Raw genomic sequence first — 14,599 nt, 5'->3', positions numbered from 1 at the left:
ACCATTATCCTTCATTTACATTAACATTTAACTGGAACATGGATGGTGTTTCCATTTGCACGACTCACTCTATTAAAGCTAATTAATTTCACAGCAAACATAACATCTACTGAATATTCAAGAGTGCCAAGCTAAATATCTAGTGTTTTGACTCAACATATTCTTAAGGAGTAAGTATGTGTAATTTGGCAGTTCTTCTGAAAAACACCATACGTGGTACTTAGCACTCAAATATTTCAGATGGATGTACAAATACCAAAGAAACAATACGGTATAACTTAATTCCCCCACGAAAGAAATAGCTTGTTCAGAGAATGATCTGTATTGTTCAAAGTGAAGTAATAGAAACCAGAAGAAAGGAAAAGATGTACCAAGTAGAAAACATCACACAGAATACTAGGAGGGCAATGACACCTTAAAATTTGACCTCTAATGCATTTTGATAGAGGACAAACATTTAGAATGTTGGATGTCATTTAATATATGACCTGTGTATTATTTATGTTGGAATTTTTCTGTTGAATTAAATTTTACAGATGTTTTACTTTTGCTTTCCTTTTTGCATTAAGGATGAAAACAATGGATATTTTCTGTTCTGCAAAACTTAGGGTAGTTACGAACAGAGCTGAGACTCAGGAAACTATCAATTTTCTCTAGAGAATATGAAATGTTGGTATATTGTAACATAAGGTAAAGTCAGGAAACATAGTAAAAAACTGTGATATTTTGGTCACACAGCTGTCTCTATGAAGGGAAAAAAGAACTGACACAGAGGAAACATACATACACTTACAGGTTTTGTTTATTCTTCTGGAGGATTTGATTTCTTAAAATAAACAAAAACTGTAAGCCAATGCTAATTTTTTCTTAACTGCAGAAAGTATCTGTATCATGGAGGATGTCACTAACAAGCTTTTTAAAAGTGACAACTTCTATGGCTGAAAGACTGGTTGCCAGTTGCCAAGTTAGGAAGAAAGATTAGAGCCACAGTCTCATTAAGGTTTAGGAGAGTGGAGGTAATTTAAACACAAAGGAATAATTTAAGTTATGGACAATTTCTAACGTTTGCTCTTGAAAATTGATTTAATAAAGACAGAAATAGTATCTTTTTGTACACGACATTTTAACAATGGTACAAGAGGTGTACCTCCAAGACTGAAGATAGTAGCGGGAATACAGCAGCTCAAACTTTAACAAAAACATAATTGGATATAAACCTGGTAAAACCCCAAGAATAAAAAATAAAATCCCAAGAATCAGACTTGTTAGGTGAAAAAGGACCAAATGTTTACTGCTTCTCTAATACTGCTATGGAAAGCAAATTAACTACATTGCTCACAAAAAAGCATTTGCCATTAAAAATTACTTCCTCTCTCCCCACACACACAGCAGATTGCAAATCTTACTGTCAGCACAACTGAAGCCAAAAGTTTATGAACACAGAAAATGATGGCACTCCTTCCATTCTTTTTTCCCCTGAGATTTATTTTTTAGCAAGAGGGATTAAAAAGAGTACAGGCTTAGTAATTAGAAAATGTTTTTGCAAATCTGGGTCAGTTCAGAATATTTTAGCAGAAAACATGAAAAAAGTCTGAAGCATTTCATTCTGGCATGCTTTAAAACAGAAGATGTGATTTCATAGTTCAAAGTTGTTGCTTTTAAAAAAAATTAATTCTAGTGTCCTGTAACTTGAAAAGCAAAGTGGTGCATACGTATGTCTGGGGTGAAATGAAACATTTTTCAGCTTCTTGATCTGGGAAAAAATAATTGGGGTGGAGGGAAATGTGTTTTGGCTCAACTGGAAACAATTGCCTCAAAGTGCTGGACTCCAAAACAATTCAGTATTTGCAGAGTACCGCTTTGCAGTTTTATTTGTAACAATTAAGCAGCATCCTCAAGAACAGTAACAAAATCAGAAAGTCTGAAAAGGATTTAAATCTGTCTGTTTCAGGGCAAAAAGGTTACACTGTATTTCTCCTCTGGAATATCCTTGCTCCTTTTGAAACAGCCCAAGCTATAACCACGTTATGGGACAACAAGTGTTGAACCTGCAACCCCCTTCTTTTACCTAGGCATAGACATTCACAGTTCATCTCAGGTTCAAGACAGGAGAAAGACTCATTCTTAATGCAGAAAAGGGCATTATCATTTAGGAAAAAAATATCCTTCTGAATAAAGAAGAATCTGATAATCTAGGTTACTAGTAACACTAGGTTACTAGTAGCTGTATCATTTGACATAGTATTATGCAAAGGACTAAGTTTCATGCAGGTGTACTACAGAAGGGACAAGCACTTCTCATAGCCTGTGACATTTTAACAAGTTCTACATTGCTCAGTTTTAGCCTGACAATGGTTTATGGTACAATTAATGTCCACCACACATTGCAAAAGGGCAGTCAAAACACCAGTATTTTGTGGGGGGCATAACCATACCACCTCTGCTTATTATGACTATAGGAAGAAAAGTATTTAGGTGATGTTAGAGATCAGAAAAGATGTGGCCCCTCTTTACCTAACCACCCTGCTGGCACACAGCTGTTTTCTAAGCAGCATAACCTTCTTCATCACGATCAATGGCAACAGGATGGGCTCACCCATGTCAGGGTGGACAATCTGCCTGGGCAGCCTGATTAGGGCTGCTGCTCTGAGGCACATGCTGGAAGGCCACAAGGAGGTGGTAATTCACAAAAGAGGCACATCCATGGCAATCCAAGAGCAGCATGTGGTGCTTCATCTTTTATATTCTGTCCTCAGTCTCAATATCCTCAGTTGAGCAGACGAAGACTCTAGCTCTTTTGTATAAAGAGAATCGCTGCTTACATGCAAAAATCCTGCAATCCCACAAAAAATAATATTAAAGAGGCAGAAAAAAATAAAATCAAGCTTTCCCCTTAGTCTTGCTTTTTTCCCCCCATTGCAAGGTTAACCTCTCAGGCTGACAGAGTCGAGAAACAACCTGGTATGCCACAAGATCATTAGAGGGCTTGCTCTATCAAGTTCTGTCCTGCAGAAGGGGTGGTTACACTTAAACCACTGAACAACAGTGACCACATATATCTAATTAACTTCAGCACCCGCAAAGTAAGAATCATATTGAAAACTGAAACCAAACCCTAGGGCAGGGGACATTTTTAAATCCCCTGAGGTCAGATGCAAAGACATGAGAAGAGCTGGACTCAGACTGGAGTCACAGGGTGAACATGCATATTAAGGGAAACAGGAAAGCAAGGAAAAAAGCAAAACAGGATCATTTAAATAAGAATTTGGGGAAGATTACTGCATCTAAAAATGTTTTTTCTTCCTGGAAATCTCACTCAAGTGACATCAATCAAAAGACTATGAATCTACAGAACAGCAGTTACAAGCAAGACAGAGGCTAGGTGAAAGGCAGATAACACACATGCAAACAGCAGAAATTAATTCACTGCATTAGAAGACACATCCGTGGGAGAACTGGCAGGTCTGCTGGGATACCATGGAGTAAGGGGAGGACAATCTTTAAGGAAAGCCAAGTGATTTCTTTCCATCATCTTATTTAATCTCTCAGAACAGGGAAGATGTTAGGTTTTAAAAACTGATCAGATGACTGTACACAGCATTTCAAGTGCAGCATATAATTAATCAAGAGAATCTCTGTCACCAGTATCACTGTAGCCAAGAGCCAATAACAATAATAAAAAAGTGAGCTTTCTGTACATGTAAGAAGATCCAGAGTCACGTAAGAAACAGCATATAAACCACATGCCTCTAGCCCTAAGTCACCCTAAATGATGCCATTGCAAACATACCTCACTAGAAAAGAAGTAATTTCCCAGTACATGACATCTTGGACTTGCTTTACCCCACCAGGGAGGGAAGAAGAGAATGAACAGTTCCTTGGTTTTTATCCCAGTACATGACTTTCTGTGTTGTAGCCTGTACACTAGCATACATTTTGCAAAATGAAAGAAGGAATTAGGACTCCTTTGCTTGTGCCTAAACCTTTTGTAGGAAGCACAGAAAGGCTGAATGCTTTGTGATGACACTTTTGGGCGACTGGGCCCAGCATGCCTACACACTTACTTGTTTTTAAAATAGACAGAGACATGGGTGACTGATACTGGTATTGTAAGAGGAAGGAGAATTGTCCTTATGCTCTCCTCCTGATCGCTGCAGGATGGAGGATGCTACTCATTTCCTGTATGCTTCACACAAGCAAGCTGTCACTGTTCAGATTATCCATGAAGTGAAACCAGGGAGAAGAAACAGTTATGTATCATCTGCTTAAACTTTTAAACTTGGAAAGGGTGAGCTAACCTAGAGGTTAGTAGGATACACTATGGATAAGCACAGCAAAGCACTTAGTAGAAAACAGCACTGCAAAGTATCTAACAAGTGTGGGACAAAGGACATGGGGATCAGTCTTCAGACAAGAAAAGCTCTCCTGAAGTTGAGGAAAGGATTCCTCGTTATAATCCAGTTATAATCCCTGGCCCACCAGCAAAAGCCAGGATGTGGAACAAGATGATGCTTGATGATGCTTTTGGTAGAAACTGCATTGGATTAGACTAATTGTCAAGACTAAGAACTATAAAACAGCAAATACCTTGGTGCTTCATCATATCCAGTGACAGAGAAACAGTAAAGAAAAAGGAGTTAAAGCAAAGAATCAAATTGATCTAGCAATACAGTAACTGCTAGGAAATAAGAATTATCTGGAGCCCTGTAGGCATGTATGTAATTAAGCTATTCAGTCATCAGCCAGCTTTAACATGCAACCAGGACTCCAAGTGCACCAGCTAATAACTTAATGGTTATCCATTAACTCCATCAATAGCAGCAGCAGCAGGTATCCACATGGATACCTGGAGAGGGACTTTTTACAAGGGCAAGCAGTGATAGGACACAGGGTAATGGCTTTAAACTGAAGGAGAACAGAATTACATTACACAGCAGGAGGAAATTCCTTACTGTGGGGATGGTGAGACACTGGCACAGGTTGCCCAGAGCAGCTGTGGACACCCCTTCCCTGGAAGTGTCCAAGGCCGGGCTGGATGGGGCTTTGAGCAACCTGGTCTAGCGGAAGGTGTCCCTGCCCATGGCAGGGGGTTGGAACTAGGTGATCTTTAAGTTCCCTTCCAACCCAAACCATTCTATAACTCACACCTGCAAACAACTGTTCATATGAAGAAGCTTGGCTTTTAATATCAGGAAGCTTCCAGTTCATGCAAAACCTGCAGCACCTCCATACGGAACAACCCAGGGCTTAAAAAAGATTTACAATGGGGACCTGGACCAAAGGAGGTATTTTTTTAAAAAAATATATAATTGGACATTTGTAACATTCTCTCAGCTGCAAAGGAAACTTAATATAGGAAGGATGCCCCTATGGAAATACATGTGATTTAGCACATTGTATAACAGGGTTAAACAAGGCTAGGTTGCCAACAGAGATCATCAAACGCACAATCAATATGAATTCAGCATACTATACTACCCAATGTGCTGCATAAATGGATGGATATACCATCAGTGCACACCCCTAAACCTCACTTCCACAACCTGAAAATAAAAATAGGAAAAGGTAGAAAAATAATGTAATCATACAAATCAATCACAAAAATATAAGACTTGAAACTGCTGGGTTTTTTTTCCAAAATTCTTCTAGAAGAACTGCACAGAACTCCACTTTCTGTTCTGCTCTTTTTCTCCTACTTTATCCTTTTGGCTCATTACTTACATAGACATTTTCTCCAGTCAAGTGACTGGGAATATCCCCCTCCATATATACACCTTATGCACAAATCTGAGAGCTAAAGCTTGAGTCTCTGCAGGTCAGTCTTACTGCCTGAGAATTGTTAGCCCCAGACATTGAAGATTTCAATAAAAGAATTCAAGTATAAACAACTACTAGTAGAGTGCTCATTTTCTTACACAAAGGCCATGGTATTTCCAGGTAGGTTCTTCGGAATGGATCAACAGGCTCTCCAGTGAGACATCAGTTTATGTCAGTAAGAACTACTTCTTTGTACTTGCAAAATGCTTCCCCACAAAAGCAGCTCTGGGAAAAACTCAGAATACTGAAATTTTTCCTAGGAAGGGGATATAGCTCCAGTGCTACTGAAGGACCTTCATCAGTGAGAACTAGTCACCAAAAGACAGATTTCACAATCAGGTAGTACATCTTTACTATCCACCCAGAGACAGATCCTGTGCTTGCTAACAGTCTTCAGTTAGTCCCCACTGCATAAAAAAAATTAAGGGCTGAGCTTAGTTATAATATGGTTAAGGCACAGAAGCCACAGCCTGGAGGTTAACTGAGCGATTTTTGTGAGGTATTTGAGATACCTGGGGGTACTACAGAGGGAGGAGACACAGCCAGCCAGAACGTGCTACCTTATCACTATAGGTTGGAGCAATTTAAGTGGCTTCCTAGAAATCATTTTTGACTTCTCAGAAACTTTAAATACCTCTCTATAAGGAGAAATAAATAAAAAAAAAAATGAGTGAAGCTACCCACAGGACATCCTGGAGACAAGAACCAAGCAAGTACTTGCATCATCACATTTGTCATACCACAAAGGCTTAAAACAGCAAGCTGGAATTAACCTGAGAAGAGACTGGTATGAAGCTGTAGGTTCTAGGAGAGGGCATGAGGGAAATGAAAACCATTCTGGTCAGGGAGTAACTGGAGGGAGGAGATAGGAAGAGGCACATCCACATAATATAAAGGACATGGCTATTTCCCAGTGACTGTGAAATCCATGTTTAGCACTTAAATCAATGGCCTTGCTTCCAACAGCAAGTTGCAGCAGTTCCTAAAAATCTCCTCAGAGCTGAACTGCATACAATTTAGCATTAAAAAAAGCAGGCACTTATTTCACTGCCTAATTTTAGGCATCCAATTTCTAGACCTCCTCATAGCTATTTTAGGACCCAGAAGAAACCTGAAACTTGCAAAAATGTCTTCCCAGACCTGTACGCTACTGCTGATGCCACAGAGGAAATACACATTTCTTCTGGGGATATTTTTTTCCTTTCCTCCATCAACAGTAATTCACAACATAAAATAAGAAACTCGGACATCAATGCCAACTTCTCAGCTGTGACAAATTCAGACAATACTCTAAAAATAAATGTCCTAGGTTTTATGTAAAAAAAACCCAACACCTAAAATGGAAATCTAGATTAGCTCTTCCCTGGAGTACAGAGAGTGTACAAATGCAGGGGTGTGGCCCATCTCTGAAATTAGCATGTGAAAAACTATTTTTGTAAGCATAGCAGCAGCCTAGATAACACAGCTAACAACTCACTTAGCTATCAGCTCTGTTTAAAAACAGATGGATGATTACTAATTATGCACAAACAAAACACATATGGCACCCTGGAAGACTAATATCCAGAGTGGGTGTCCTTTACAGCTTAAAGAGTACTTAATGAAATGCTGCTGAACAAAATTTTTTTCCTGTACAACTTATTTCCCCCCCCATATAAATGCGTAACACAAAAAGAACTGTGTTGACAAAATTCCTCTGTTTATTGACAAAATGAAGAGCTAAACCAAAAGACTACCCTGATTCTGCTCTGCCAAGCTGTAGCAGTCCTCATCTGCAGGCAAGTTTATTTTGCATGCCTATTCACTCCCTGACTTCACAAACATCATGAAATTAGCTTTTGAAATGTACCGCAACGGTAATTGAAAATAAAAAAAATAATAAAAACAAAAGAAATGCAGCAAAGGAAATCCCCAAAAGCTCAGCCAGATTTCTGACAATGGAAGGCCACTTAAGCAAGGTCCACCAAGCTCTTGTCAAGGAGTAGCCTTCTTACCTTGGGTAAGCATTTCCAAAAAATTGTCTTAACAGCTGAACTCGTGCCAGATAGCCTAACAGTGGGTATACAGTCATCATCTGGAACAGCAGGAATATTCTTGCAACGAATGACATGATGTCATCACTGGGAAAGTTATCTAGAAAATTCTAAACACAGGAATAACATTACACTTAGCAATGGTGGCTTGATTACATGTATCTGCTGATTTTTAATAGCTGTGTGGAAGACAGGGATAAATACCAAGCACCTGCAAATGCTAATTGAACTCCATAACAAGAAATACCCTCTCTCTTTTACAATTGCCTTCCTATAAAATACCAACTGATTTTTTAATACGACAGGGCTGATGTCAGCTTTCATGTTAGCATTAAAGATGAAGTTATTTTCTAATCTTCTGAACATCCTCAAATAATAAAGGCTGTGGAAGCACCACTTGATTTTCTAGGCAGATGGATACATATGCTCCCATTATCTGTCATATCACATTTAGATATTAAAACCAATTATTTAATCAGTAAAACTGGATCATATATAAATGAGGAAGGGATCATATAATACAAGTGGGAACATCTGAAAAAGAAGTATAAGAATTAAGTATCATGGAAATACACAAATGACTCTGTAAGTACCTAGGATACCCACAGAAAATAAATGGGAAAAAAATCACTTGTCACCTACTCTTAAACTGTGGCTTTCATCCCATGAGGTTATTTCAAATGGTTAAAAAAATCATTTAATGGTTCAACAGTGGTACTCATTTTAACTAACATACAGTCAGAGTTAGTCTTTAAATGCTGATTTGTTGCTAAATATTATGCAAGAGACACGGACCATCTGGTGTAAAATGGATCACTAGTTGATAACTCCTATCTTTGAAGTAATTTAGAATGTGGGAATCGGCCTTGCCTATAAGCAAACAGTTTAATAGCCTTCACAGGGTGTTTCATGTGGTGTTATTATCTGAAGAACTCTGCTGGCAAGGCTCACCATACAGTTAGCCTCCAAGCCTACCCATAGCGAGGACTCCTATCTAAACAAGCTTGCATTTGCATGGTATTTCTTTTTCTGAAGAACCTGAAACCATTCCAATGAGTAGCGTTGGTCACTGCACACACAACTAAACAAACTTTTCAGGATTAAAGAAGCTAAAGACATTAAAACCTCAACTGTTCACTTGTTCATTTTGGTCCCTTCATCACTTTCACAGAGTATTTATTAACTGTTTTTTACAGAACTGCTGGCAACCAGACATGACTATAAGTAAGATAACACAAGCATTACTCATCTGCTTGTGGTAGTGCCCATGAGGCTTTAGCCAACTGACCAGAGTCAAGGACAGATGTGTCTCCCAGGGTGAGTCATGAAGCAAAGAATCAGTAGCAGTTCTTTTTTTAATACATATTTAATAAAGGATTAAATTTACTGCAGTAAAATATCTCACCTGTTCAATGCATTCTTTGGATAGTGGTGGAGAAGGAAAAGATGCAAAAATTATCATTCCCACATACAGATACGTTAACCCCACCAGGAAGTACGCAATAGAGAGGTCTCTCACCTGAGGAAAAATAAAATCTTATTTTGGCCAACACTGACACACCAGAACAGGCAAAAAGCAAAACCTCATGAGAATTCTATTCCATTTATTACTGATACTTTTATATTTATTAATATTAATTTTATACTTATTACAATAATTGAGTCGGGACTGGTCCTGGATCAGATCAGAAAGCTGCAAGAACATACCCCAAAGTGGAGCTAAACAAGTGTTATATATCTTCCCTACATACAGAAAAGGCACAAAGAAACAGATATGCCAATAGATGTAGCATGTTATTGCTGTATGCACAAACCTACATTAGCTTCTAAAAGTAACAAACAAGCAAATCCCTCTACTTTCCTACATTCACAAATCCTGCTAAGAGCCTTGGGACACGGAGACAGCTGTTAAAAGACATAAAGCCCATCAATCCCATATTTCTTGTCAGGACTAAAAGCATACAATTACAGACATCAGCCTACTCAACTGCAGATATAATGCAAAGGACATTTTTAAAGATGCTGCTTTGAAACCTAAGAGGATGATCCACACAAACTGGCTCCAAACCAGAAACTAGCATGTCAGGCTTTTATATGGATGGCATGATAATGGAAGACATAGCCAATAGACCACTACATCGAACAAAAAATAAAAATAAAACTCAAACAAAACACAAAGGCAGAGGTATATATGTCGTTTAGCTTTAGCATTGTATTTTATAATAACTCTTTCATTTAAAATTGCCTATCTGCTTTATGACTGAATTTCTAAAACCACCTCAGGCAGATGCACTAAATAATAGTCACAGATTTCCAGGAGAAAATGCTAAAGCTAGGGTCATAAATCCATATTTAACTATATTACATATACCTAAATATGGATTTAAATCTTAACTTCAGAGTTCACTTCTGAAATTTTTTACTAAATTTATAAAGTAACTAATATATAAAGAGATTTTCAACTACATAAAAATAATTAAAAGCTTTTAGCAATATTTATATTGGGAAATAAGCAGCAAATTTACTCAAGTACTTTATGAAACTGTGGAATCCACATATACATCAGAGTAACCTCATAGCAATAAACTTAGTGGGTTGTTCTTTTACATTAATTCTTTTTTATTTTTAATAAAGTGGGAAACCATTTGTTTCTTGTTATTAACTAACTATATTCTGTATAAGCTTATGTTACTCTACAAAACACTCATTACCTTACAGCAAACCATTTGTTCAGCTGTTGCTAATAATCAGGCTTCTTAAAGGATTACTAGTAAAGCTTCAATACATGACGCTATTTTTGTATGACTGAGAAGTGAGTTTTATTAGCTCAGGCACAGCACCAAATTATTAGGACCATTATGGCTTCCAGACCAGTATCATAATTATGGCCTCGAGCTAGCTCACTGCGTGGGCAAAACTTGCTCACATCTGTGTATGGAAATATTTCCCTATCTCCTTGACAAAAGAAGCACATCCTATACATTTCTGGGGTCTTCCGAGAGCAAGGCGGTCCCTGAAGAAAGTGTATAATGCTAGATTACCATTTTCAAGCAAAGTTCAGAAGGCAGACAGTTTTTAGTGAAGGAACTGGAATCTCCTGTTCATGTTGCTAGTGCTTTTGGGGTAGAAGATTGATGCCTTTTCCCCATCAGCCTGCAAAAGGCCAATGATACATCTCATCAGACAACAATGCACTGTTGAAGCTTAACCCAGTGTGGCCCTCGTGCCCCTAGACAGCTGCACGCTTCCAGCTGCAAACTTCCTCCTGCTGTCCAGTTACATGCAGCTGGAAGATGCTTCTCTGGTCCTCACCCCCCTTGCACTGGTCACTGAGTAAGGACTATCAACTTCTGTAAGATGTTGAGCAATAGCGTTTTCTTTAAATGATGCCCAGAATCTCTCCTCAGTGACATGAGAAGCTGTACAGGTTTTTATATAACAGCTACATCTTCAAATTTTTCAAAATGCACACAAGACCCTCTTGAGGCACATCATCTGTAAAAACCTGTTTTCACTTGCTTGAAATTTGGTATTTTAGGTGTATTCCTCATGCATAAATCCCAGTTGTTATTTACACTCAGCCCTCACATAAGCTCTAGAAGCAACTGTAAAACTATTTTTGCTGTGACAAGTTCTTGCAGTTGTGAGGACAAGCAATTGGAAACAAAATTCTTACTGTTTCCTTTGGACTAGACTTAATTAAGGATAGATAACTGTTGTGCTATTACCTCCGACTATACTAACCAGTCCATGTTCCGACAATTCCTGAGGGTGCACACTTTAATCTGTACTGAAACTAAGTGCTGAGATAATTCTGATACTGTATTTTCATAGAACATAACACAATAGACCTTTTTCTTCAGGTGCTCTCACCATACAAAGAACACCCAGATTTTGATTTCCATAAGCAACAAGACATAAAGACAACCTGAAAACCTGAATTTATTTTCTGAAACATGTCATCTCCCTTGCAAACATCTGCTTCTGTATATAAGATGGTTATCTTTGTACAAGAGTGTATGTTTGTGTATGTAACAGGAACATCTTTTGATTAATGTTCATTACTCTTCAGGATACCTGGGTTCACTCCCTAAAGACCTTGACTATAAATGCTGCTTAGACAACACAATACCAGATAAAACCAAAGAACACATGGAGAGAGATAAAAGGATTAATGTTAATAATCGCATTTGTCTATTTTAATTTTTATATTAAGAAGTTTCTACTCAAAATGGACATGACTGTGGTGGAAACTGCCTAAGCATAAAGAATGGGGCAGTCCTCCCACCGAGAGTTTATAATCTAAGAATCAAATGTAGAAAAAAATGGTTGAAAGAAGGAAGTATTTAGGGGATCAGAATGCAAGGGAAGCATCAAAGATAACACGCAGGTCACAGTCTGTAAGGACCAAAGCTTGCCACCTGCCAAGCCCTTGTCAAGTACACCTGAAACAACTGGCAGATTTTGGGGTGGAACTTGGAGAACAAGTGTTAGCTGCAGTTATTGCTGACCAGGGGCTTTTCTGGTCAGATGCACACAACAAAGTGTTAAAAGTGCCTCTGGAAGAAGAATATCGGCTGACTGAGGCTGCCAGCAGCAGCAGCAGAATGAAAGGAGAAATCTGCCTCCTAGCAAAAGAATGAGTCTGGTAAATTGGATGAAGCTAACAACAAAAACTCTGAAAGTGCAAGATGCTATATCGCATCTATAGTTTACTATCCAGATGCTGGCTGGACCTGTGGCACAGAACTGGATGCAGCACAGTGAAGTGTCTGTGCTCTACAGATACTTCCAATGTAATGCTGAAAAGAACAGGCAACTTCCAGGTCATGTTTTCACTTTTGCATGCCATAGGGAAAATAGTTCTTTTTTAACTCAGTATCACAGTGAAAGCTAGTTTGTAGAGTTGTTTCTTGGATGGATAAGCCTGTATCAGTGCTTAGTAATTATTACCACATTAGAAATAGTACCTTTTGATCATCCCATTTCAGATTGGTCACTTCTCAAAAGAGAGATGCTGCCTCTACAATATGTAACAGGACTCTGATCCCTATCATAAACAGACTTCACCTGTTCAAGGTGTGTGCATTAAGGGCAAGTGATAACATTCAACTGGGTGACAAAAAAGTACTTCACCAAGATGCGTGACACTGTACATAATTTTGGCTGGAAAAAGAAACCAGTGGCAGGGTAGCATCAACAGAAACTGTTTCAGTATTGCAGAAAATAAGAACCATCCACAGCTCCATGCCTTCTGCAGTTACCACCTGGGCAAAAACCATCTCTCCACTCTCAGCCTTTCCTCCAGGTAGGTCCACAAACGATTGTTAGGAGACAGCACTACCATATTCACGCCTGTAGATCATGCTCTGGGCTTGTGTAGCATCCGTACAGCTGCTCAGGGAACCAGATCACAGATGTGAATCACAAAAAAAGAAACCCAAACAAAAACTCCAACTAATCACATTTTGTGGCCAGGTCAGTTTTCTGTGCAATCCGTTTCCAAACCAGTTGATTGTGCAGTACACAAAACCACTGATAAAATACCAGGGCACAGCAGTGGGAGATGGGAACAGGGAGCTCAAGTTTTAACACTGCTCTTAGGGCTTGGCTGTGCTGCTGACATTTGGTGTACTCTAGTGCACTGCTCTTCTCACATCATCCACCCCATACTGGAATATCAGCCAGAGGAATCCTCCCCCCATGTGTGTTTTAATTTTGGGCAGTGATACACGCCTGTGACCAGAATGGAAACTGCTATGGGTTTGGATTTCTGACTCCATAAAAGGAATGTTACTGTTTCTCTTTCTTTTTTACACCTCCCCAAAGAGTTGTTCTTGCGACCACTAGTTTCAGCAAGTTTTGTTCATAACTAAAATAGTACTTTTCCAGCTTGCCAAGTTCTGTAGGCTTTTCACAGAACTCTGATTGAAGTGACATGTTAACAGGTTGATCCATGAAATACTGATGTAAGAAAGCATCTTCTTGATATAAATACATAGGAAAAAATACTCTTAACACCCTGACTTAAGACAGAGACCTATATACATATGTAAACCTCCCACTTAGTCCAGCAGCTTAGTGAATTAATCACAAAACTGTTAGCTCTTCAAGAGCATCAGTGCTTCATTAACATTTGCAAAGCACTTTGAGACCTAGGTGAAAGGCTGCTGTACAGCTACAAACAGGGAAGGAAATCTCTAGCCAAACAAAACTCCTAGAAGAAGAACTATGCACAGATTTGGTTTCCCATTACAAACTTTTCCATGCAATCTGAACACCCTTCTGGAATGTGACAGTCTTGCCCAGGGCTTGGGATCCACACTAGGGTTGACTTGGAAATTCAACATAAGCTCCAGGGAGGACATTCAGAAAAGCTGATTCAAATGCAGGCAGTGGTTTCTGCCTCCTTAACACAAGAAAATCAAGCCGAGAAGATTTCAGGTGCTACTGATGGCTTGCTCTCATGTAAATGAAGCGGGGAAAGCCACAGGAAATATCTTAAAGGTGGCATGGAAGTATTAGGCCTCCCATGCATACAGAGCTGATTGTGGAGTGATCCTGCCTTTAGAATTTGAAAGCCACAGCTAAAGAGAAAGAAAAATCTTGCCCTTTTCCATATCATAAAATTTTCTTAAGAAAACTGAGAAGAAACTTTGTTTTCTTTCTCCAGAGATTTACTAACACTCTCTTTAGTTTTTAAACTATTTTCAGAGATGACCATAAACCCCAAGAATCTTTCCTGGAGG

At 38.8% G+C, this 14,599-nt stretch overlaps 1 protein-coding gene across 7 annotated transcripts in view; it reads right to left on the bottom strand.

The window, feature by feature from the left end:
- SLC38A9 (solute carrier family 38 member 9) overlaps positions 1-14,599 on the bottom strand; it is a 54,085-nt gene that overhangs the window by 2,743 nt on the left and 36,743 nt on the right. For all 7 annotated transcript variants that reach the window (XM_055791005.1, XM_055791004.1, XM_055791007.1 and 4 more), the window contains 2 exons: positions 9,256-9,369; positions 7,812-7,960 (listed from right to left, as the gene is read on the bottom strand). In XM_055791005.1, coding sequence (XP_055646980.1) covers positions 7,812-7,960; positions 9,256-9,369 — 263 coding nt within the window. The remainder of the gene's footprint in view (positions 1-7,811; positions 7,961-9,255; positions 9,370-14,599) is intronic.

This window comes from Falco peregrinus, chromosome Z (assembly GCF_023634155.1).
Source record: "Falco peregrinus isolate bFalPer1 chromosome Z, bFalPer1.pri, whole genome shotgun sequence".
NCBI classification, from domain to species: Eukaryota; Metazoa; Chordata; class Aves; order Falconiformes; family Falconidae; genus Falco; species Falco peregrinus.
Note: the sequence above shows the minus strand (reverse complement) of the source record. Positions and strands in the feature narration are given on the sequence as shown.